The sequence below is a fragment of the Cynoglossus semilaevis genome, chromosome 13 (genome assembly GCF_000523025.1).
Source record: "Cynoglossus semilaevis isolate Cse_v1.0 chromosome 13, Cse_v1.0, whole genome shotgun sequence".
In the NCBI taxonomy this organism is placed as follows: Eukaryota; Metazoa; Chordata; class Actinopteri; order Pleuronectiformes; family Cynoglossidae; genus Cynoglossus; species Cynoglossus semilaevis.
In genome coordinates this window covers 8,584,275-8,610,391 of record NC_024319.1, presented here as the reverse complement: position 1 = coordinate 8,610,391, position 26,117 = coordinate 8,584,275, and the positions used below count along the sequence as shown (strand labels likewise).

Here is a 26,117-nt window from a genome sequence, read left to right as displayed (position 1 = left end):
GATTAGGTAGGTAAAAGACAAAATAGGTAGACTGTCTCGAGATGCATGCGTATATATGCTATTCTCCACTAGAGGGAGCCAAAGTATCACCAAGTGCTGCGTGTACCATGATTTTAAAAGCACTGCAGGAGAATTAAGGAATTCAGAAGTCGTAGGATTTATTTGGTGGAATTTTTTTATTCTACTTCATACTACCCTAGTTAATTAAGTTTAAATTTATAATATTTAGGAAAACGGATATTACATCGTCATTGGTAAAGTTTCATAATCAAACGACATACGTCATAGATGTGTTTTCGTTGTTTGTATCTTATTTTCCGTAGCGGTGTCGTTGGAGGGGGATTCTCCGGTGGAGCTCACATCATTTGACAGCATTTTTTTTCTGTCGTGACGAGACCTAGTAATGTAATTTCATTGGACGCCCCGTGAGCAACTCACACAGCCATCCTCCTCTCCCCTCCTCTCTCTCCTCTCTTCCGCCCTCTCTCGCCCTGTCTCTCCCTCAGTTGTGGAGGTGCAGCTCCCTCAGAGCGTACACAGCGCGTGTGTGTACATGTCAGTGCGGCGCTGCAGAACGCTGTCAACTGTGTTACTACACTTTTACTATCTTTTACACACCTGTTTTATTCTTGTTTTTTTCTCTCTCCTACTTTAGTTCCTTTTTTCAAATCCACCTGGAAACCTCATCTGGATGTGAAGTCAAGTCAAGGTGAGTGTGTCCAACCTTTTTACTTTCTTTAAATAACAACAAAAGTAGGTTTTATTAATTTACTGTGGGTCACTGGACAATACTTGTGTCAAAAACCTTTATTTTGAAGTTTTGGGTTTGTTTGGGGTTTTTTTGGGGGGGAGGGGGTGAAGCTCACAGATCCCACTTGTTAAAGCAACAACGTGGGAAAATTCTGGTGCATGTGGACTTTGGAGCCACTTTAAACCCTGAGGCCAGGACTGTTATGTTATTCTGGCATTTTGTCAGTCTCCTTGTTTATATATAGGTTTGTCAGCACATGCAATTAGACAGTAAACATTCATTTTCCATTGGGTTCCCCCCCCCCATTGAGCCCTTCCATTGACCAGGAAGGGACTTTAATCAATTAATCAGGACTTGATATTGGTCCTGATAGTGTATAATCATATAGTATCTAGTACATAATACCAGATAACTGCTGTATAAGTGTCTTTTTCTTTGGAAAATTCCTTCTGTGCAGATTTTGTGTTTGGTCCCAACCTGCTTCTTCGCCTGTGACTGAAATCAATATTTTTCTAATGTTCTTTAGTTTTAGTACAGTTTGTTTTAGAAGAAAACCCTCTTTGCAAGCGTTGGTCATTTTTACTGTTTCCTAGTCATGTTTGATTAAAAATGTTTTTGCACCAAATTGAAAATTGATCAGATTAAACACAGCAGAGGTGGTTGGAGACACCTGGGAGATGTCTCAGATGTGTCTCAATGTGTGCTGGTTAATAAAATCAGATATTGACCTGGACTGGGCTCCACAGTGGTGTACGTGGACACATTGTTTGCTCATACAAATATAAGCTGCATTTTACAAACATGATTTACATCATGAACTGAACTCACCTACAGACCTCCTGTATGGTTGTCCATGGTTTCTACCCCACGTTTGAACAGTGGCCTGGCAGAAACGGTGCACGTCTGCAACAAACCATCCAACGAAAGGCAGCAGCAGCAGCAGCTTCTCTGAGTCACACTGTGGGCTTTTTGACTGCTCCTTAGAATAGTTTCATACACTTGGAGCATTGTGTTTCTGAGCGAAGTAGTGAATCAGCATGAGTGTCGTATTAAGAATATTATAGGATGGAAAATGACTGATTTTGGACTCAGTGTCAGTATTAAACCCTCTACCTCTCCACAAACACAAACATTTTTCATTCATTTTCCACAGAATCTTATAGAGCTTTCCAAGCTGTGAGCTGTGGCCGTGCCAGCAGAGAGAATAATGTGTCTTTATGAGTGGCTGTGTCTCTCATGCTGTGTGGATGTAGGTGTTTGTGATACTGAGCAGAGAAAGCATGCGCATTTCAAGATGCAAGTAAGAGTTCGTGCTCAGCCTTCGCTCCTCACTGAGCTTTAGAGCAAGAAAAGAAAAAAAGAAGGATTTGAATAAGTAAAAAAAAAATTAATAAAAAAATTCAGCTTGAATATGAGCATTAGCAGAGTCCAGTGTGAAAACTTCCCATTCTGTCAATCTGAATGTGAGTCTCAGGCCAAATTATTTTTCATCAATACACCCAGAAATTCACATGATACACAGGAAAGTAACACAGCAATTACAAAGTAATTATTCGTGAATGTGGCAAAAGATAGTGGTAACAATTTACATGGAAGTCATTTCAACTAATCCATTACTGAGTAAATGGACTTCACCACTAAGACACCAGTAGACACAGCAGGATTTGCTCTGTTTTCTATCACCCTAAAAAAAAAACTTCATATAAATCTTTACTTGTGTCAAAACCTCTTCTTTTTTAAAACCACATTTCAAGCTTAACCTAGAAAGGCTGATGCCAATCATTAACCTAAAAGTGTTTTTAAGTCTGATTAAATCTTATGATTATTTACCAGTTCATCATTATTATGTTTGTTTGTTAATATGATAATTGATATCTAATTTGACAGAACACATAGTCTTATTATAACTAACACTGTGGCTCACATTCAAAAAATAACATAAAACAGTTGTGTTGCATTAGTTGAATTAACTCTTAAATTGACGTACTGAAATTCAGATACACTTGTAAAAAATATATATATATTTATGAATTAGAAAGTGGTTTCTTGTGCTGTCAAACCCCTGGTGCGGGGACTCGGGTTTTTTGTCGTTGAGCACCGAGCATTTTTCTCTCCTGTCAAAAACAGCAGCCGCAGCGTAATGCAGAGAGGAATCACTGTAATGTTTGGAATGTAAAGGCAGGAGAGAAAAACAGTGTGAAGACAGTGGAGTGTGTCGTTACACAGTGTTTTACTACAGTACAAGTATCCAGTCCTGAATGAACCTCCGCTGTAATTCCATGTTTTTTTCTTCCTGTCAAGTCAAAGCTCGTCGTCCATTGTCGAGCTCTAATCTATGAGATTCCAGTGTCTGCATGTCATCCACCAACCAGCAGGAGAATGAATATCAGTGAGCAGCTGTGATGATGTCATCAGACGTATTACATATATAATACAGTACAATGAGGGATTCCTCACATACACATATACATATACAATACAGTACAATGAGGGATTCCTCACAACAATATTGATACAGTTTGAGGGAAAGAACATTTTAGTTTGTTTTCATTTTGTTGTATTGTTTATTGAGATATAGTGTACATGATGGAAGAGTGGTTAGGGATCCCACCTTACAGCAAAGATATCGCTGGTTCGATCCCCTGTGGTAGTGGGCTTTCTGTGTGTGTGGTTTCCTCCAGATTCTCTAACCTGTTGATTAGTTGGACCTCCATACTGTATGTGTAGATGTGAGCCCTCCATGGGCTGGGTTTACATGACCAGGTTGTGTACTCACCCTCCTCCCTCCTCCCCCTCCCCATGACATATAAATATGAGGAGCTTCCTTTAGGCACTGCTGTTCCTGTCAATATGTCAGTTTGGTCAATTTTAAATGTACAATAATGAAGCCATGATTTTGCGGAAACCAAAACGAAACATTTTGACCATTTTAATTTCACAAAATATCAAGAAAGTGAACTTTGCCTGCTTTTTATCGTGTTTTTTAGTTCCTGTTTTTGATGATAAGGAATAGTTACCACAGAGACGCATCGTAATAAATTATTAATGACAGCTTCACTGTAGCGATAGCAAAGCATGAAAATGCCATCGACGCATCCTAAGCAGATAACTGCAACATTTTACTTTAAACACAACAGGTGGATGATACTGACACTGTTTTTTTTGTTGTTTTTTTTACTTTTCCTGATCGCTGCAGATCGGTTCTCTGCGTCCTAATGAACCAGTGCTGAGTTGTGAGGCTGCCCGGAACAAAGGACAGAAACTGGGCCGCATTTAGAAGAGACAACAGATCAGAGAGGTAGAGAAGGAGAGAGGGAGGATAGGGGTGTGGGAGGGGGGAGTATGATGAGGATGTGGTTGATTAACAGGATGTTTTGTGGCTTCAGTCAGTGTGGGTGAAGGGAAGGCTGTCATGTCTCAGTGAAGAGACTGAAGCTGCACACAGACTGACTTCTCGTGTCTAAAATGAGTTGGTTTTCACTGCCGCCATCTGGTTGTAAAGTACTGGACATCAAGTAGACCAAAAATAAGGAGTGGCAACAGTCTACATGACATGTCCAACATGAGTTAACATTCCCCCGAGGTCTTTCACTATAGCCCCTGTTTAATAGAATTTGTTTCAACTATGATCACATTTAGAGGAAATTAGGTGAAATGACTGATGGATATGGGTGGACATTATCATTTATAATCTGGTTACAGGCTGACCTACAGTAATTCACCAGGCAGAATAATTAAATACTCCTAAAGGTGTCAGCAAAGCCTGTAAAAACAAGTATATTAGCGTTGTGTTCAGCTACTTAGATCCAGGTTTCATACAGTGCGCTGTGTTGTGTTTCGATCCATGTTAGATCCAGGTTTCATGCAGTGCGCTGTGGTATTTTTAGAATGTAAAATATATGCTATAGCTCAAAACAATTTGGAAGCACTGTTCAAATTGGAAATGTATGTACAGTAGTATGTTGCATAGTGCTGGTGATAAGGCATGATAACGGCAAAAACTGCAAAAGAAAAACTATAAAGGTTTTGTCATTGTATTTTATTTTCTTCCCACAAATCATTAGATTAGAGTAATTGTTAAACTGGCCACTGCTCCCTAAGCACCAATTAAAAGAATACGGTAGGAAAAAAAATCAATTTTACAATTTTTCTTTTTTTTTTGTTCCATTCCAGTGTCAGATTTCTGCTCCAACTCCAGCAGCAGGACCCTGATCTTTTTGGTGTGGCTCCTTGTGGTCTCTGCAACCTTTCCAACCTTTCCCCCTGAAGCTCTGACCATCTGTGTTTGGTCCAGTGAAGGTGCGGTCACACACACACACACACACACACACACCAGAATGGGCTGACTAACATTGTTGTGCTTGATGAAGAGGTGTACTAATGAATAATAGATCTGATGTTGGGAAGACGCCAGTTTTATCTCTGTGTCAGTGCTCCAGGCTGATTTTAAAGAACTCATTTAAGCCCTTAAGGTTCTTGTGTTACTGCAGGTACCTGGGAGAGTCGTTTTTTTCCTTCTGGCTAAACACTTTGGTCATTTTAAAAAGAGAATAAAGGGCAGATCACAGGCAGGGGTAATAGATTTCTCCACTAGATCAAGGTGACTACATTCCCCAGGTGTAACAAAGGACATGTCGAGGACTTCAGCAGCTCCAGGGCCTGTGCTGTTGATTCTGTTCTGCTCCTCAGACTTGATGAAAAGTTGACTGTCAGACTGAGGCAGCTGCTGTTACTCTGCTCAAAGGCTGATTGCATTCTGTTGATAAACTCTCGCTAAAACTGCGATGAAGCGGCGAAAAAAGGTCTGAGTGGAACAATCACAAAGGAGTTTGTTTCAAGTTGAAATTGTTTTTTTCATCATCCTTTTATCAGAGAAGTTTCTACTTTCATCGTTTGCGCGTTGACTATTGGAAGTTCTCGCCCAGAACAGATTGAGTCACTGAGTCAGTGATGGACTGGAAAGGCCTCACGTTGAGAGAGAGAGAGAGAGAGAGAGAGAGAGAGATGTATTTGAATTATTTAATTATTTTCATGTCGGTTGCAGCCGATCTGATCATTGTAAACTGTAAATATTTTCCATACGTGGCTAAGGAGGAAGTCATCTTTGTGGCCCAAACAATTAGTCCAAGTTCATTACGTGTCAATTATGAATCCATAAATCCCAGTTTCACCCACATTAGTTCCACATGGACAAACTGGCCACAATATCTCATTAAAAGTTTTTAATGTGGTTCATCAACTTCTGTCACAGTAAAGAAAAATGGCAACATAGTACTGTAGTATATCATTACACTGTGATACAGAATATTTCACAAAGGCTAATGAGGGAGAGTATACTTTTATGGTTTTATTATGGATATCGTTAATGAGACAAGAACGATTTAATGGCATCGTCCCAGTTAAATAATGGTGGGAGTCGTAGGATTTTATGACGTTCACGTGGTGACTTTTCACTTGCAGCTTTGAAGTGTAGTGGGGCTCACACATCAGTGTTCAATTCTCAAAGAAAACACACACACACACACATATATATATATACATATATATATATATATATATATGATGAACATATATTAAATGTTTAAAGTAAAAACAGCCAGCACTAATCTTTCTAGTTTCTCAATTTTAAATAAACCACAAAAGCATTTGAATAAATAAACAAATACAATCTATATATATATTATATTATGTAGTTTAATTTAGATTATTAAATATTTTAAAATATTTTAAGGACAAAAATATATTTTTTAACATTTTTACTTCAAGGACAAAGTTGAATTATCATTCACTAATTCATTTAATTGCTGGTCAGATGTAGGGAGTTGACAGACCAGAAGTGGTCCCCCAGCCAGGAGTTTGAAAGTCCTGGTGTACATCTAATAAGGAAAAATAACGAGTACACTCATTACAAATGAAACTCCAGGGAAGGAACAATAATGTAATCACAGTATCTTGGTTGGTTCAGATGGATGGAAGCACAGCGTCAGCCTGAAGGTGATAACTCCAGACTTTCTTCACAGCAGTTTACTTTGTTGCATTTCATTGAACAGAATGAGCTGTCAGAGAATGGCCGTTGGGCCACAGAGATAAGGCTGTTACCACAGCATTATATTGGTTTGGCAGCATTTGCGTAAATGACCACGACAGCACCGTGCACTAAGGCACACGTCGCCTTTTTAGGGAGCTTTTTAAAATCCCTGTTGATTTTTTTTTTGTTTTCATTTGAATAGTGTTGCTTCATCAGCCTGTTGTCAGTATTCAAGCAAAAGAAAAAAACCCATTACTCCTAACACACACATATTCAGAGTCTCTCTCTGTGGGTTTGTGTACTTTGCACAGCAACCTTGGTTCATCACAAAGGCTCTTTCACAAGCTCTTAATAAAAGTGATGAAAACGTCGGCTGGCTTTTGCCTTTACAGTGAATTCTGGAGAATATATGACTCATTAAAAAGGATTTGAAACGTCAACTTATCATATTCTGTTAAAAAAACAAAAACTTTCCATAGAGTCTCACTTGACTGAACTCCTACATCACCCAGTCTCTCCCCTATTATGATCCCTTCTTTTTTATTCCCTGTCAAGTGTATTTTAATTACAGGTGAAAAAAGTAACCATGTAATTCAGTAAAAGTATCTGTACTTTGATGAAATTCTACCCAATTAAAAGTAAAAGTACTCACCTAAAAAAGCTACTTCAGTAAAAGTTAAAAAATGCAACAAAAAAGTGCAAATTTTGATGGTGTATCACTGTCCATCCAAAGCTCAACAACCAGGAGCTGGTCTATTCTACATGAATGAAGATGATTTCATTACAGACATGAGTAAAAAATTGTTTACTTTCCACCTCTGATTTTAATGTTTTTTCCCAGTTCCTCCCCAGCATATTTGATTTACTAAAGTGCTTGTTTGTCCTATCAGTGTCTTCGACAGACTCTGGAGACAACAGAGATGGACAGAGGAGAGTCTGTAGACTGTGTTAGAGGGCTCTCAGCTGTTGTCAATCTAGTTACTGTAGCTATGAAGCACATTAAAACCATCCACAAATTCTGACGAGCCGTCTGGTGGAGGCTGGATTTGCTGACTCCTCTGGTTCAGTTAAAAAGTCATTCTTAGCAGCTGAACCGACACTTTAGAAGTCGCTGCGTACTTCTGAACTTCTTAGAATGTAATGACCTAACTGAAACTTCACAGGCGTCTGAACAATATATAATGTAATATATAATATAATATTTTTGGTTCTTTTTCTGCCCATTGAGACATCCATAGCATTTGCATCAAACCACAGTGAACATTAACCCCCAGCTTTGGGAAACACTCACCTAGTCTAATCAGATCTAATATTGTGAACCAGTTTGAATTCATGTCAGTCGTCAACCCTAAATACTTTTTACTTCTAATTGTTCCTGTCATCCATCATGTAGTTAAAGTTATTAAATGTCTCGTCATCAAACCTCTTTCTAAGAGGAAACCATTTTAAGATTCATGTTTGAAATGTTTGATATAGCATTAGCATATGTGCTAGCCGAAAAGTGGACCTTTGTAGAAGGTCCATGTGATTTCACCCACACTTACAGGGCAGTTCTTGTCAACATTCTAGACTGTTCTGTACCTGTTCTTCCCTGCAGTACCAACCAAATCCAGCCTCTGTTCTCTGTGGTCAGTTTTCAACAACCATCAAGTAAAAATACACACAGTCTGAACCTAAATATGTAATTACATTACAGTACAGTTGAACACAACTGCTCACTGCAATTCTGGTGCCATTTTTGGGGCCTGTGTTTCTCTGTGGGAGAGGGCTAATTACTGTAACTGGTGTGTAACACCCCTGTCACCATGATGAAGGCTTGACAAGTGCAGTTGTAGTGCCAGATAAAAGGGAGTCTTGAAGGGGAGGCCTGTGTGTGTGCAGCTTAGAGTGGATGAATAAGGCACATGATGCAGGTCACAACTGACATCTGTCAGGAGCTCAGTGTGGTTTCCCTCTGGTCTGGTTAATCAGATGCAGACATAACTGTGGTCAACAGGCAGAGAGACAGAGTAGGATGCTCCGGTGAGGGAGGACAGTGTCAGATGACCGTCCTTTTGTCCGTCAAACCCAAAGTGTCTGTGGACACCGTGCAGCACAGAGCTTGTACGTGCAGAGCTGGTAACAGGATTAGCCTGCATCAAAGTGGTTGGCATCTGATACACTTGAAAATGGGAAGAGACAAAGTCTGAGTAATGACTTGATGAGTGCAGTGAAAGTAGTCCATTATCAGTTCCACTTGGTTCCATGTTTACAGGCTCTTTCTAGATATTATGTTTTAGCAGAATGGGTCACGTCAAAGGAATTCCATTCTATTTCATCCTGTTCTATTGTATTGTCTTCTGTGTTTTGTACTTTTATAAAATCAAGTGCATTCACTAAAAACAATAATTATGTATTTATGCTGTATTTACTTGACTGTATGTTACTGTATATAAAGTGAATTTATAATTAGCATATAATCTAATACCTGTAAGAATTGTTATCGGTCTTTCCTCCGATAATGAAAACCTGATTACGCAATGCTTACGCAATGTTTTTGCCAAATGACGTGTGCCCTAAACATAGTTTTGGGGATAAACGGCTGTATATTAAAGTGAAAGTCACTAGATGGCAGCATTGCAGCTCATTTAATTAATCTCATACTCATGCAGTGGGTGTTTATTTGTACAGATAAATAAATAATATTACCAGGCCTATATCGATATGGGTGGATATCGGAATTGGAAATTAGATGTTTGGACACTATCGTTGTATCGGATAGTGGCAAAAAGTTAAAATCGGACATCCCTATGACCGAGTGCTTTTACAACAGGTAGAGCTCGTAGTTAAATCCCAAAAAATGTGTAGGTTGTTTAACATTGTTTCACCGTTACTACTGCTGTTTCACCGTCTGCTGAAGTAAATGTATCTTAAGGTATCACTATAACACACCCTAATGGAAGAGTTAGGAATATCTGTTGCTCTTTAATTCGTGATTTAGATGTGAACTCTCTCCAGTTTTTTTTTCTCTTTACCCAGTTGACTGTGAGTGCATTCTCACTCTCATTAGCTGACAGCAAACACACTGTGTAATATTTATGGCCCATGATGACGGAGGAGACTAATCACCCCGAATAAACACGGGTATTTCTCTGCGAGACGTTGTAAAAGCTTTTAGTGGACATGTTTATTAAAGCCATCCCTCTCTCTTTCTCACCCTCCCTCCCTCCTTCTCCACGACCGTGTCTCCCCCCCCCCCCCCCCCCCCCCCCCACCTCCTCTTCTACTCAGCAGAGGAATGTTTGTAGTTCTCCACTCGTAGCCACTCTGCAGTGCAATGGGCTCAGAGGAGCGAGGCTCAGCCATGTCACAGAAGATCTCCTCACTGTCACGCAGCAACAGCAGCTCCTCATCCAAACAAGAGGGCCGACAGGTAACTCACAGCAGCCTGAGGACACTTGTCGCACAGCACGGGGCTAATGCAGCCGCTCTTTGTGTAATGGTTACTGATGAAGAAACATTTTCACATGTTTAAATATTTTTTAATATGAATCTTACGGATGCAAAATATTGATAGGTACGAGTCATAGAAACAGGATTCTGATCACAGATTGGTCTTCACTGAACAACAATAGGGTCTATTCTATTCTACATAGACTTTGGTTTTACAGTTTGTTCTTTCATGACAGACTGAATCTGATTTTTTTTTATTATGGGAAAAGCATGAACAGACACTTGAATAATTTTCCAGAGAAATCCTTTTTTTCTTGTCTTGTGCTCTACTATGAGTTTTTTTATTTCTTTTTATAAAGGCACGACTCAGGATGTAATTGATTCTGTGTCTCATTTGCATCATGTACTTGAGCCTTCGAGGGATTTAAATCAACACAATTGTACAGTCTATATATTTCCTATGTGTACAAAAATGTAGTGTGGGTTTCCTTTAGCTGCAACAACTAGTATGTCCCACGTATCTGCAGAATCATTAATGTTTCATTGCCTGAAGCAGTTTTTCTCTTCTGAAAATTACAGTTATACAATTTCTCTGCTGGGGACAAAGTACTTCATTACTGCAAAATATGATGAAAAAATATTGTCTCAACTCTTTGGTCTGGTTAAGAGTTTTTCATAAAGTGAAACTGGAAATATAACAACCTGTTACAGTGAAATACGCTAGTAAAACATTAGTGGGCATTCATGACTAACACAAGATGAAAAAATAGAATTTCCCTTCAATATTTTTCCTTAAACAGCCTTTTAAAATTCATTTAAAACACGGAGACATATGTTGATAAATTTATATACATATGTTGAGTCTTAAATGTCCAACCAGGCTTCTGTGACCATCATTAACCTGTGACCAAAAGGCCTAATATCATAAAGTTACCAATGTTTTGCTTTAAATATTGTTGCTTTAAATGCAATGGCAGCTTGAGAAAAAAAAAGCATGAAAAAAGCTATTTTAAAAAAAGTTCATTAAAAGTACAGTGATTCAGAAATCCCAGTCAAAAATCCCAGTCTATTTGACATCATTTGTAAATTTTCACAATGATAGATTTCAAAATCTATTCCAAAATCCCTTCTTCAACTTTTTAAAGACGAAACATCAAAGTGAGACACAGTGAATTCCTTCACTGTTAATCTCAGATTCGACTCCATCTTGATAAACTCTCTCTGTGAGCTCACCCTTGTATTTCCAGTGACGTTGCTGCCTTGACCTCGAAGAAAAAGAGTTCAGGCTGCGTGACGGTGACTCACTGTTTGACAGAGGCAGAGACCACAGAAAGTCACACTCTGCCCCCCCTCTGACGCCCCCTCATCAGATATGGGGGTTTATTTTAGACGGCCTCAGCTCCGTATCTGTCTGAAGCTTTGTTTAGCCGGGACTTTTCTACGTGGGACTGTGAGGGACACACTGACACAACACAAGTCTGTTTACCGTTTATTAAGTCCTTGTGGACAGCTGTGCTAAATAGACCGCAGCACACATCCAGTTATTTTTTAAAATATATATATCTTTTTTTCCAGCACATCTCATTTTGGTTAGGAATGTATTTTCTCCTTCACTGAGCCAGTGAGACCAAAGGGGATTTGGGAAGTGTGAAAAACTAGATTGATGTTTAAGAAACAAAACAAAATGTTAGATATACAATTACACGTTTCACTAGTCTAAATGCTGATGTGTTTTCTGGGCAGTGTTTTGAATTCTATGACTGACACAAGTGTGCGAGTAAATGGGTACAAATAAGTGAAAGAAATGCAAAAAGAATGGGAAAAGGCAGCAAATGTATTCCATCCATACTCGTGTCCTTGCTTCCTTGTGTCATTTAGCAACATTGTGTTGCAGGTTTTTGGAGTTTGTTTCCAGGATTTTAAAAACCATCTGTTTCCACAGGACAACTGGGAAATAGTAGAAGGCCTGCGCGGAGGATTCGGCAACGTCATGGAGCCGCAGAAACAGGAGGGTTACATGTTGAAGAAGAGGAAGTGGCCAATGAAAGGCTGGCACAAGGTAATGATGTCATCAGCGTAGAAGTGCAATGTCAAAGGAATATGTTTAAGATGTTTGTCATCGTGATGTCACTATTTCATTGTTACAACAATAGTGAAAGAGCGACGAGGACTTCAGTCGTTGTCGCACTATTTCTGCAACACCCCCTGTTGGTGGATGGGACTGTAGTTGAGTTTCTCTGGTTTCTAATTAAACATCACATCACTTATAAAATCCTGTTCCTCATTAACGAGGCCATAAACGACCTTCACCATGACAATAAACCACTTCCACTTCAAATCAAATCAAACACACCTCTACTATCAAGTTCATACGAAGCCTTCCCTCTCCGTTTACGTTTTAAATGTTATTATTTCAATTATTTTTTTAATTTCTATGTCTCATGTATTTTCTAATAAGATCCTGAGAGTTTGTAATGTAAGGTAGAGAAAAAAATACAACAGCTATAAAACCTGAGATAGCTAATGTTAATGATGTTCCACGTGGTAATCAGTCACCACTACTGTCAGGACTCCTTTGGTTCTCTGGTTTAGTTTTCTTCTACTCAACGTTTGACATATTTGAGCTGTTCAAATGACCTGTTCTGACAAACACAAAGATAACGTCCGTCAGAGTGGATGTTTTTCAGTTGTTTTTGCACTAATTGAATAAGTTTGGAGGATTTGAGCCTCAAATGTGACTCGGGTCAGTGGCTTTTTTTTTTTTTTTTTTTTTTGAGCCATTGTCTGAAAGCTTTGACTGTGATGATGGGTTCTAGGAGACTCGTTGTTTCCTCTCAGATGCATTAGCTGATGGCCTGTTGGTTATAGAGCTGTATGCATTTAGTATTGACTTACAGTCAGAGCATCTCAGTCGTTTTGTGCTGTCAGTAGTCCGATGATGTACAGTAAGTGCTCCGTGATTTCACATTGAGAATATGAGGAGACATCAGCGGAGTCAGAAAGAAATACGCAGACAGAAGGAAACGTGACAGGAGTCGTGCTCGTGGATATGGATGAGCACATTTTCTTAACGTCAAAGTAAAGAGGAAATCTACCACTACTTTCATAGTATACCTTTTATCACTGAAAACAGAGTATAAGCTGTTAATGTCTGGGATTAGAAAAACCTAAACAAAGTATTAAAAGTTCTACATAATGGACATAAATATGTTAGAAGTTAGAATCACATCTGACGACAGCAGAGCACCAGTGTACTAAGCCCTTCTAAGACAGAGGTTCAGAGACTCTCATGTACTCCTGGTGAAACCTTAGGTCAGAGATGTCAAACATACGGCCCGCTAGCCAAAACTGGTCTGCAAGGGGGTTCAATCCGGCCCACTTGATCATTTTTAAAAGAGACAGAATGCACAAACACTTCATACACACACTTGATGTTTTGTCAAATTATATTTCATTCAATATGAATATTTTTAATATACTAGTACTTATATGATAGAAAACAAAGGGGAGAAACATGCACGTATTGTTATTTAAAGGTAATGATGGTATTCATCTGTCATCAAAACCAGCTCACTGTCTTTTCTCTCTTTCTCTCTGCAGAGATACTTTTCTTTAGACAAGGGCGTCCTGAAGTATGCCAAGTGCAGCGCTGATGTGAGTACGAAAGCCTGCTGACTGCACAAGTGCTTGTTAATACTCAAACAGGGTGTGCCCCCTATGGAGTCAGCAGAGGTACTTCAGGGTCATTGCATTTTTCTGTCAACTATTCGGTATGTGTATTCATACCAAACAGTTTGGTACAAATACTCACGTGTACCGAACAAACTATTGGTACACATGTGTAACCTACAGTAACCATGGTAACGCACATCATAATAAAAGTCAATTCTCTCCTGAAACACAAATGTGACAGGATTCAAATGAACCTCAGTAAATGCCATTACTGCCATTTTTATGTCTGTACACAGTTGTTTTTGTATGACAAATGTACCGAACCCTGATGTTAACACAGAGGTACTTAACAAAGTGTTTGTGAAGGTCACTTCCACAACAGATGCACTCACTGTGAGGTTAATAACACAACTACACAACATGAATCTGCATGTTATTGAAAACAAAGTAACAAGGGACAAGGCTGATTATAATAAATTACCGGTTTTATATTTACACTGTGTAATAACAGACGCTGCTCCATCTCTCCATCAGTTTTGTGTCTTTGACCTAAAAACACTGACGACAAACGACCATCTTCTTAAAGTTACCTTTTTCGTTGATTATTTAGAGTAAATATATCAAATGTTCTCACAGTGAATTAAACATTGCAACGTCAGTTTTACATGATTATAAATCCATTTTATAAAGTGGTGTTGTCCATGTGCAGAGGGAGGACCGTGCTGTTATTGCTGCTTTAAGACACTGCCGCATGGATTTATTAAATGAGGCGTCCTCTTGTGTAAAGGCTAAGCTAATAAATCTGAAATGTCATGTGTTGACTTTGTCACATAGATTGAGAAGGGGAAACTGCACGGTTGCATCGACGTGGGTCTCTCTGTCATGGCCATTAAGAAGAAAGCAAAGTGCATTGATCTGGATGCTGAGGAAAACATCTATCACCTGAAGGTAAATCCCAAGGCTAATGAATATTAGCTATTACTTATTTGCTGACTTACAAGAAACAAGGTGAAACATGGATTATTTCAATAATTCACCCTGTGTTCCTGGAACAGTTGCCTTCATGTAGATGACTTTACACTGACCTTGCATGGTGAAATTGGGTTAAAGGGAATTAAGGGTCACACTGCACTATTTATTTATTTTTTATGCTTTACTCGTCCTTGTGGTACTTTGTGTTGTTGCTATGTGTTCCACAGATTAAGTCCCAGGAGCTGTTTGATGACTGGGTGTCTAAGCTGCGCCATCATCGTCTCTATCGGCAGAATGAAATTGCCATGTATCCTACTGAGAAGACCTTTTACTACACCTCCCCCAGCTCGCCCAACGTGGCTAAGAATGCCTCCTTCAGAAGGGTACACCTCTCCACGACACAAATGAAAAACTATATGATTTGCTGCTTGATTTAGTTTTTGTTTTATCTTTATCTGATTTTAAATATTTTATAAAGCAGTAAAATTGTTAACATGTTGATCTCTTACAGTGCATGTCTATACGAAGGCAGTCCACGGTGCATTCAGTGGGAGCCTTTCCATTAGGCTGCAACAGCCAGGCCAAGGTTACAGCCTGGCTGCAGTCCTCAGAGGACTTGGATAAATGTTCCAAAGGTGAGACAGTGGACAGACGACCTGATTACTGGACGTCTTCTGATATTCCGGAACAAGATTTAGTGACGACTAAATAGTTGTCTATGTGTGAGGCAAACTTTTGATTAGCCCTGCAGGGGGCGTTATAAACACAGCTGTAAGCAGGAAAATTATTCGAACTTTATTTGTGACTTTTAATTGTTAATTTCTTCAACATATTTCTAACAGTTGGATTCTTGGTAAAACACATATCATTGATTTAATCGCCAACACTGGCTGTTTTACAACTTTTTCTTTTTTTTGGTACAAAATAAACAAGTATTTCAGATGCAATTTTTATTTTTCATTTTGTCATCTGGATATTAAGGCAGTATTTGCAAAAAAAATAAAATATATACTTTTTTTCTTAACAAATTCAAATAATTATCTAACATTAAAAAATCTAATTCAGTAAAAAAAGAATTGTGCCTTATAGCCACAGTTTGTAGGCCCTGACAGGTAAACAGCGGCCATGTCAAGATATTTCATTATTTAAAATAAGGAACGCTAGTCGTCTCACAGTCAACCAGAATCAGACTTCTCCTAAAAAATGTTGCTCTCAACAGACCTGTCCGTCTGTGACTCCTACCTGCTGGAGCTCAACCACCTGCTGCAAAATATGGAAGTCCTCCACCGCACATACTCTGCTCCGTCCTTTCAAGCCCTGCAGGTCAGTGACCTCCATCAGGTCTACTACGTATGTAACATCCAGACGACCCTGAATTACTTGATATAAAGTCAGATGACTCTTCTTCTTCTTCTCTCATTTCCTCTTTGAAATTTGTAATGCCCTCAGGCTGTTTGGTACTAATTATAGAAGGCCCTTCATTTAGCTCTGCTCAGTTCTGACATAATTTCCTGTGAAAATACATGAGACTCTTCTTATCGTTGATCAGACATCTACATTTGACAGTCCCAAGAAGGAAAAAAGACTTCCAAGAAAATGGCGCTCAAAGAACTACAACAAAGATACCAAGACAACACTCCAGGTAAACAGGGAAACAATGGTGTGTGACTGTTGCTGTTCATTAACAGGAACTCATTTAAACACCATCATAGGTGTCTCATCAGGAATCATTAATGTTGTAGAGTTCTTTATTTAAAGGCTAACACCCATTCGACCGCTCTGTCCCAGTGGTTAGAAATTTTAAAAAATGACTTCATTTTTCTGTATGTTTCCACTTACTGTTTTCTGCAGGTGCCCAGCTGCATTTCCTCTGGTGCCGTCCGTCTCCATGCCTCCAATCCTAACCTCTCCACAGCTGCTCTCGTCAATGACAAAATCGACCTTGAATCTCTGGACTGTGCCTTCGACGTGGCCAAGCTGCAGGAGGACTTCTGTCGAGTCGCAGCAGATTGTGAGTGAATTGTCGCAAACAAAAGACAACGGGGAAAAAAATGCACAAGTGCATCATCGTTCAGACGCCTCATCTGTGTCGTCCATTGTGTCATCAGTGACAACGCTGCAGCCGTGCAACTGCTAATCACTGACGAACTGTCAGTCACGTTCTATAGAACTGCTCATCGCAGTATGGTATTTAATTTATATTCACTAACGACAGACACTGGGTAATAATTATTTTATAAAAATCTCTGGTTTTGCCTCCTGAGATTTCACAGTGTTTTTTCCATCACTGGACGTGAACTTCTCGTTCACGTAGCGCGTGACATAGCATAATGAGGAAGATTTGTGTGTGGAGTTTGAAGTTGCTCAGGGGAATAGCTGCCAGTGCATTTAAATAGTCAGATTTATGCGCTTATTTATGAAGCGGTGATGATCTTGATAGATGGCTGTGATGTATTATCATATTTAAATGATGGCATTTTTATTATTGAGGCCTCGCAAGCACTGATTATGAGATAATTGAGAGGTCAGCGTTGTAAAACAATGCTATTAACGAGCAAGAGGAGGTTGTTAAAATTTAACGTCGGCATAATTACAATCATGGTTACAAATGACGTGATCCAGCGGATGTGTCAACGTCTGGTGAATATTGATGAGAGCTTTTCTCTTTTTCCTCACAGTACATGCCACCATGATGTCAGCCCTCACTGCCCTGACCTCGGAGAGGGAGAGGCTAAAACAGTGTCTGGACCATGACTCATGCCCCCCCGCGTCCCCACAAGTGGTCAGTTTGAAGAATGCACTGGCGACGGTACGTGAAAGGACACACACTCGTACTCACACACACATCTGACGTCTGTAGAAGCTGATTAGGAATTCTCCTCCGTTCTTCAAGACGCCGCATCCTCCCACATGATTTCTGAGCCGTGACACATTGATGAGCCTTTTAGAGGAATTACATCCTGCTGTAGTGACGTTGTCGAGCCTCCACCAGAACATGTGTTATAGTCAGGTTCCCAGTGGCTGCTTCCACCCACTCAGACCCACACGCATCTTTTTATTTCCTCTTTTTCTTGGACCACACAGTGGTGCAGTGTAAAGCTTTTCCTGTACAGTCCAAAAACCTCTAGATTTGGAATCAATATTTTGGAGTCATATTAAGCTAAAAATCTGAGTTGAATTCTGTAATTTTATGGTCAATGCATTAAGCGCTTCCTTCTGTCAAAGGATGATGTTGACTAACAGCTCATGCTTTTATTTTGAAACAGCTTCAGATCTAATACACCAACTATACTATATAAACACAAACAAACTGGCCTCTGTTTTCCTTGATGAGAGTAAAACTCTATTTATTTAAGTATTCAATACATTAATTATGGCAGAAAGTTTGATTTTTTTTATTGGCACAATAATTGTCTTTTTCATCGATTTATTTAAGTATTCAATACATTAATTTGATATTTTTTATTTATTCACCAGTAAAACATTTACAACATTACATTAATGTGATTCATTTAAGTTCATAACCATGGATTCATGAGTGTATCCACTCACACTGTTCCAGTCAGTGGCAGTGGAGGAGAACTTGTTTTTGGAAAGGAAAATAATTCTTGTGATGACCTTCTGACCTGTTCACTGGTTTGGTTCCAGCTCAGCCCATGAACAGAAAAGTACTGACCCACAGTGACCTTCATATCCTTCATACAAACTCCCACAGCTTTGGCCCAGATGGCCTCATCCCTAAAGGATGAACCCACACTGTCTTATAGTATTTGGAACAAATTCTGTGTGCAGTACATGTTATAATTTTGAAGTAAAAGTTCTTTATCAGCAACACTTCACAACACTAGAGGTCGCTCTGTCACTCTGTGTTCTCTCAGACATGAGTGATGTGAAAACAGAAGATGGTTATAAAAAACACTTAAACTGTCTTCATTTTGATGCAGCTATTTCACTCCTTCTTGTCTTTTGGAGTCAGTGACTGAGTCTGTCACTCAGACCTTTAATAAACACTGACCACCCTCATCTCTCCACTTGGTCCCAGTTTATGTTTTTAGTCTCTGCTCTAATTGAGTTTGACTGCGTTTGACTTGTTAGTGGAAAATGAAGGGCTTGGTAGCTTGGCCTCTTCATCGTCAGCCTCTTCATCATCCGCCTCACTTCCTTTGCTCTATTACAACAATTCAACTCTACATGATTGCTCATCTCCTGCCTCCTCTACACCTCACACTGGGCTAGTATCAGGTTGGTGTATAAATCAGGCTCCCACTACCTGCTGTCTGATTGCTAACAGCCAGGGAGCTCACTGTGAGCTAAATATAAAGTGCTCACACCTCTGTAATATTGTTACATATTGAACTTATCCACCTTTATTGGCTGCATGTTCACTATTATCCATGCTAACGCTAACATTATTTTTTTTTAGGCTTTATCTCAAAACTCTGAGTTGAGGGAGCGTCTGGGAAAGATCCATGCTGAGTCCCACATCACGGAGTCCACACAGATACATCTGACTGCTCCTGTGCAGGTGGGTGCAACCATGTAGTGACGTTTGGATGTTCTGCTCCCCACAGTCATGGTGGTAGTGATGGTGCTAAAGGTGACGATGATGAATGTGGTGGTGGTGGTGATGATGATGATAATACTGATGATGATGATAGAGATGACAATTATGTTGATGAGGATCATGGTGTTAAATGATGATAGAGATGAAAATTATGTTGATGAGGATCATGGTGTTAATATTGATCATCATAATGATGATGATGATTAATATAATAAAATAATAAAATCCATCTATCTTTTATCTACCTGCCACAGTGAGGCGCTCTGGTCCTCTGGTGCCTCTGTAATTGTGAACACAGTTTAACACAAAGGTTTTGTCTCTGGGAACATTTCCTGATTCATTAATCAGCCTCGATCACAGCAGGATCACGGCGTGTCGGTGCACGCTCTTTAATTTTTGTAAAAACTGCGTCCCTTTATTTTCTGTCCTTGGTTCTAGTAGAATAAAAGTAGAAATATTTCAGTAAATTTGCTTCTAACAAAGTTTGTGATGTTGCCCACGGACAGATTTGAATTCTAATAACTAGGGACACACTTGTTAACATGGATTGCAGCATAACTGCTACAGTGTATCATGTACTGTAATATGAACCAGTCGTTTTCTTGTATTTTTAGCCACGTCAGTCCTCAGTGTGATGACAGTTCGATCACACCTGAACAGGTTACTCTTCATACTTATTTAAATGGGTGCAGAACTGATTGCTGTTATTAAAACACCCCTGTAGTGTGTGTCACTGTTCTAATCCTCTCATCATCTCCACATCATGATTATACTGTTGGGTAAAATGCCCAACGATCACCAGCTCCTGTCAAGAGAGAAGCTGTGTATTACCTGCCTGTAATTATAGCTATGAAAAATCGTGTCTCCTAGAAACAGGACTCAGTGGACGAATCACCTGCTCTGGTGCACCAGGTGTCCAATGAGAGCAGAGCGTCGATTACAGAGTCTTTGTCCGAGTTCTTCGATGCACAGGAAGTCCTGTTGTCTGCCAGTTCCTCTGAAAACGAGGTAAGCATCAGGGTGTTCCAGTCAGCTTCAGAGTTTTTCCTCTTGACATCAACACTTTCTACTGAGCCTGATGTGAACGTCAGCCACAGCGACACCAGTGCTGGTACAGTCACCTCATGAAACAAATCTGTGCTCGGTGACATTCTCCTCTGTTCAGCAGTGTCTCTAATCAGTTCACAGCTGGAGCGGAAACAAGGAGAAAGTGAACGTTAATTAATTTAATCTAAAAATACAGAACAGTTAGGTACAACTTTGTCACCAGGTTCTCGGGGAACATTCATATTCTCTGATCTGCTGACGCTGCCAGGATGTTGAAACAAATTCGTTTTATTGAAATATGTTTGTTGATCTAAATATTACAATTATTTTGAAGGTGTCTGAAGACGACTCGTACACCAGTGACGTCAGTGACAACATCTCCATGGACAACTTCAGCAATGGCACAGAAATGGAAAGATCCAACTCCGGTACAAAAATGTTCAGTTCAGTTTGAAGAACTCATTTATCTTCATTCTCCTTCGTCACTTCATACACCATCTGTTTCCAGGTCCTGTAGGAAATAGTGTCGCACTTTGTCAGCGTAGAACACGTCTGCCGGCCCCCAGTCCCAACAACAGCACCATCAGCCTGTGGAACATCCTCAGAAACAACATTGGTAAAGACCTGTCCAAGGTGGCTATGCCTGTGCAGCTAAATGAGCCTCTCAACACCCTGCAGAGACTCTGTGAGGAGCTGGAGTACAGCGAGCTGCTGGAAACAGCCGCCAACACCAGGGACCCCTATGAACGGATGGTGAGAATGACAACTCACTTTTGTTCTTTAAATTCATTAGACAGCGACCTGCTGTTTCACAAAGAATAATATCAGCGACATCAGAATTATAAACCTAAACTTCCTCCAGGTCTAAACTGTGTTTTCATCCTTTAATAACAGTTGAGTATTTAAAAATATTTCTGTAGTACCAGAGGGGGGCAGGAAGGATTGACAGGTGGTAGAAGTACTGTGTGCGTATTAAACTCTGTTGATGCTCAGCGCCAATTGGGTTGAATGGGGCAGATCTTGGACAGCTTTCTTTCAATTCGAGGACCAGATACTGATTGGATAAATGCTGCAAAAAATGTTACTTCCACAGAAGCAGGGTTTTACTGGAAGTTTCTGAGCTGTAGGTGAACGTGGAATAATAATAATAATAATGATAACAATATTAGCAATATTACGCTTTTTTTGTCTTAGATATAATAGTAATTTTATTAAAAAATATTTTAATTGGTCCCCGTTGACTAATTACTTATTTGTTTAAAAAATGTTAACAAAGCTACTAACAGTGTTGTTTTGTCTCCGTGCTCTTTAGGTGTACGTGGCTACATTTGTTGTTTCAGGATATGCGTCCAGCTACTACAGAACTGGAGGGAAGCCGTTTAACCCCATCCTGGGGGAGACGTACGAATGTGACCGTCCTGATAAAGGCTTTAGATTTGTTGCAGAGCAAGTATGAATTTAAAAAAGATGAACTATTCTAAAAACATTTAGTGAAAATAAAGATTTCTACTGCTGCTATTGTTTTAATTTTGTCTTGTTTCATTTGTCAGGTCAGTCATCATCCACCAATCTCTGCCTGTCACGCAGAGTCTAAAAAATTTATATTCTGGCAAGGTAGAGGAAAATGTTTTCAACCATGTTTTTTTAAAATATGTTTTAATAGCAGGTTTCTGTCATTCAGGCAGAATGCTGACCTCTACTGTTTGACTTTGCAGATGTCAGGTGTAAGAACAAGTTCTGGGGCAAGTCCATGGAGATTGTTCCTGTGGGCACCACTCATGTGACTCTGCCTGAGTGAGTAACTGCTGCCTCATTTACTCCCTGCTCACCAACAAGAGTCTTCATCAAAAACATTGTCTACAAGTACAAATAATGTTTCAACTCTAGATTTGGGGACCACTACCAGTGGAACAAGGTGACGTCCTGTATTCACAACATCCTGAGTGGGCAGCGCTGGATTGAGCACTACGGCGAGATCACCATACGAAACTCCAGCAGCGATATTTGCCAGTGCAAGATCACTTTTGTTAAGGTAAGACTGACAAAAATTATTTTTTATAAATTACATTTTATTTTATTTTTTAAATCATAGCTCCTATGTTTTGTTATGGTTGGCAATTAGCTTGTATGTAGCTTTTTAAATTTACAGCCTCAGCTAGAAAGTCAGTTTTGCTGAGTCAGTTGTGCTGAAGATGTGGCTTTGAGGAGGAGGTGAATTACTTTTCATTTAGAACTAATTTAAAAGACCTGACGCTTGGCAGTAAAGTGTCCAACACATGTCAGCACTCATTAAGCACTCTCCTCTCTTTAAACACTTTCAACACGGCCTGGTCGTCATAGCATTGCTAATGCTAGGAATAGAAGGTAACAGTTACAGTAACAGTTGATCTCTCTAATCTCTCTAAAACTTTTCTTGGCTTGACTTTAGTTTTTTCTATGTCAGGAAGTTTAGTTAGCCTACAGGAAATGATAAGCTAATTCTGGCTAAATTTTAGAAACATTTAGCTGTGCTCATTGTACTTCTGGCTAATTCTTGCTTGTAGTACAGCTTTGATATTTATAAGAGGAAGAGTTAGCCCTTAACTATTTTGGCTACTTTTAGTTTGGTTTTGGCGTAATCTAAACTAGATACAAGAGGCTAACCAGCTAGCTAAGTAGCTAGCTTTAGCTCTTGTAGAGCTGATCTGTAGTTATCTCTTACAACATTAACATCATGGGAAATGTGTGGTGAAGACAAATTGGCTCACTATTTTCTACATGGTATTTGCAGAAGGTTAAACGTTAACATTTCATCATTGTACTTTTTAAAATATATACTTTTTATATTATTATCTGTTTAGGCAAAATACTGGAATTCAAGTGTGAATGAAGTGGAAGGAACTGTGACAGACCAGAAAGGAAAGGTCATCCACACTCTCTTTGGGAAATGGCACGAGGCAGTTTTCTGTGGTGACCCGCCCACAGCTACATGTATCTGGAGAGCAAGTAAGTTAACTGTCTGTGTCAACACAGACTGTATAAAAAATGGTATGTAGGCATTTTGTTGCTACAGCAAAAAAAACAGTAATTACTAATCACATTTTGAGGTCAATTTGATGATGATTTCAATTTTGCTTCACTTTTAATACCAATGGTTTCTCCATTTTTTTATTTAAAGTCCAAAGAAGTAAGAAAATAATTTTTCTGTCATTTGTTTGTGTGACAGAGGTTATGCCAGTGGACCATGATCAGTATTATGGTTTTACTAAGTTTGCCATGGAGCTGAATGAGTGTGAAACCTCACTGAAGTCACTTCTGCCACCCACAGACACCAGGCTGCGGCCGGACCAGAGGTGAGAGGTCAAATGAGGGTCATCGTGTAGGCACTCACCCCTGTCTTGAAACACATATTGCAGTAGATGAAAGTGTTTCGATGTCAACATGAAGAATGTGTTTTTGTCTCTCTGTCAGACTGCTGGAGGAAGGAAAGGTGGAGGCTGCAGAGAAGGAGAAACAGAGGATTGAAGAGATGCAGAGAGAAAGAAGGAGAGTCACCGAAGAGAACAACATGACACACCAGCCGCACTTCTTCAGGTGGATTTCTTCAATACTAAAATACAATAATTTATATATATGTATATACAGTATACTATATATATACATATACGTGTGTATATATACTGTACATATATATGTGTGTGTGTATATATATATATACATATATACGTGTGTGTATATATATATATATACTGTATGTATATACGCAGACAGATTGGCTTCTTTGTAGAAATGACATTTTAATGCTCTGCCTTTTGGGATGAAAGATAACTTCATTTTAACAGGGCGTTTTGCTGACCCTATTCCCCCCTATTTAAGGGATTCTTAAATAGTTTTTATATCATTTTTTATATAAATCATTTTCAACAGGAAGCATTTGTTATTTTGTTGAGAGTTGAAGGGTTCTTCAACCTTGACCATGACCTGGATGACTGAGAATCTTCATAGATATGTTGTTTTGTTTGTATTCTTATAACTACTTCTGATTTTCTCCTGTCACCTGTAGGAGGTCAAAGGACGATACCTGGATTAGCAACAACTCCTACTGGGAGCTGAGGAAGGAGCAGGGTTTCTCCCACATGGATTTCCCCACTCTCTGGTGACAAGATACACATTTTCACCTGCTGAGCCTTTACTGTGACCTGAGCTGGTTATTGTGAACATCAACATCTTCAGTCTGTTGGACTTAATCAGAATCATCGCCTCAACAACAAGTGCTTCTCTCAGTTGCTTATGCAAAGCAGAAGATCTGTGTAGATTCCCATCCATCCAGGTCATTTAGTTGACATTAAATCAGTAGCAGCTGGACTAAAAGGTCAGTCAAAGATTTTTCTAAACTCATCCAGGCGACTTTGAGGTTATAATGAAAGAGTTTAAGAGAAACATATTTGAACGTTATGAGAAAAATAACACATTCACAAGAAGGAAAAAAGCTTTTATGAATAAAAGTTCTAATATTACAAAAAAAAAGTCATAAGTCGATGCGAGGAAAAGTCGTTACGAGAAAAGGTTCTAATTTTATGGGGAAAAAAATCAAAAATTTATGAGAAAATAGTTGTAAAGTTTGTCAATTTATTATAAATGAATTCTGGTAAAGTTATGACCTTTGCCCTAAACATTTCTTTTTCCTTAAAATTGTGACTTTTTAATTGTAAATATATGACTTTTTACCAATAACTTTTTTCTCATAAATTACTTATTTTCTCTCACAACATTATTACTTTATCCTCATAAATGTATCATGTTGTTCTACTAATTTTATTTATTTTTTATTCTCGATGTGGCCTCAATATATTCATATATTTATTCTGCACCAACACAATGCCTTACTCTTTTCATATTTTATTTAATTATTACTTTTTTGCATCTCTTGAAAAGTCTTAAAATGAATGTTTTACAATGGATCACATGACCTTTACATGCATCCTGTGCTCTTTGCTCTGGCTGTGTCTGAATGAGTTTGCATCTGAGCTTCAGTAGGGAATCACATGCAATTAAAGTCTTTGTCACTTAACTTATTGAGCCACTATTTATACTGACCCAGTGTGGCCAGAAGTGTCCAGATGTTTGCTCAATCTGAGAAAACATGTAATGCTTTCATTTGTGGATTTATTTTTGGTATTTTGTTTAAAACAAAACAAATAAAAATATATAAATGACTAGAGATTTGACTATGATTTGCAATTAATACCATTTCTAGGTGAACGACACCATGCAGTTTGATACAAATCATCCTAGTTTCATCGCAGGAAAGTCATCTCTAAAAGTGTTTCTTTAGTTTTTGACAAAAATGATGTGAAAAGTTACTTACACTTAAACTTACAGGACAAGATACAATATTGGAAATGTATTTATCAAAACCTTATTGTCAATTTTTTTTTAGTTTTTGACCAAAAATAATATGAAAAGTTTACATTTTGACAAAAAGTTTTATAAAAACAAATTTTAAAAAACAATTCTCCAAATACTCTCGAAATGTTCTTGAAAATGCATGATTATGTCCTAAAACATGCTGCCAAGTGAATATTTTGTGTTTAAAACTCCAAAAATATTTTAGTATGAATATTTGAAAAATATATTCATTCATTCATGTAAGGCATGTTTTGGGTGATTTT

At 38.8% G+C, this 26,117-nt stretch overlaps 1 protein-coding gene across 3 annotated transcripts; it reads left to right on the top strand.

The window, feature by feature from the left end:
- Positions 1 to 108: 108 nt before the first annotated feature.
- osbpl3b (oxysterol binding protein-like 3b) lies at positions 109 to 25,664 on the top strand. 3 transcript variants are annotated; one of them, XM_017038156.2, is made up of 24 exons: positions 109 to 709; positions 4,925 to 5,050; positions 10,053 to 10,191; positions 12,154 to 12,270; positions 13,812 to 13,865; positions 14,718 to 14,831; positions 15,083 to 15,238; positions 15,367 to 15,490; positions 16,075 to 16,178; positions 16,405 to 16,497; positions 16,707 to 16,866; positions 17,534 to 17,664; positions 19,279 to 19,380; positions 20,296 to 20,427; positions 20,801 to 20,894; positions 20,975 to 21,219; positions 21,779 to 21,916; positions 22,017 to 22,080; positions 22,182 to 22,260; positions 22,354 to 22,498; positions 23,307 to 23,451; positions 23,672 to 23,798; positions 23,917 to 24,039; positions 24,509 to 25,664. In XM_017038156.2, the coding sequence occupies exons 3-24, from the start codon at positions 10,096 to 10,098 to the stop codon at positions 24,603 to 24,605; spliced, it is 2,640 nt and encodes an 879-aa protein (XP_016893645.1). In that variant the 5' UTR covers positions 109 to 709; positions 4,925 to 5,050; positions 10,053 to 10,095; the 3' UTR covers positions 24,606 to 25,664. The 3 variants fall into 3 exon arrangements, with proteins under 3 accessions (XP_016893645.1, XP_008321619.1, XP_024917208.1); XM_008323397.3 differs by having other exon boundaries at positions 110 to 709; positions 20,290 to 20,427; XM_025061440.1 differs by having other exon boundaries at positions 110 to 709; positions 10,050 to 10,191; positions 20,290 to 20,427.
- The last annotated feature ends 453 nt before the right edge of the window (positions 25,665 to 26,117 follow it).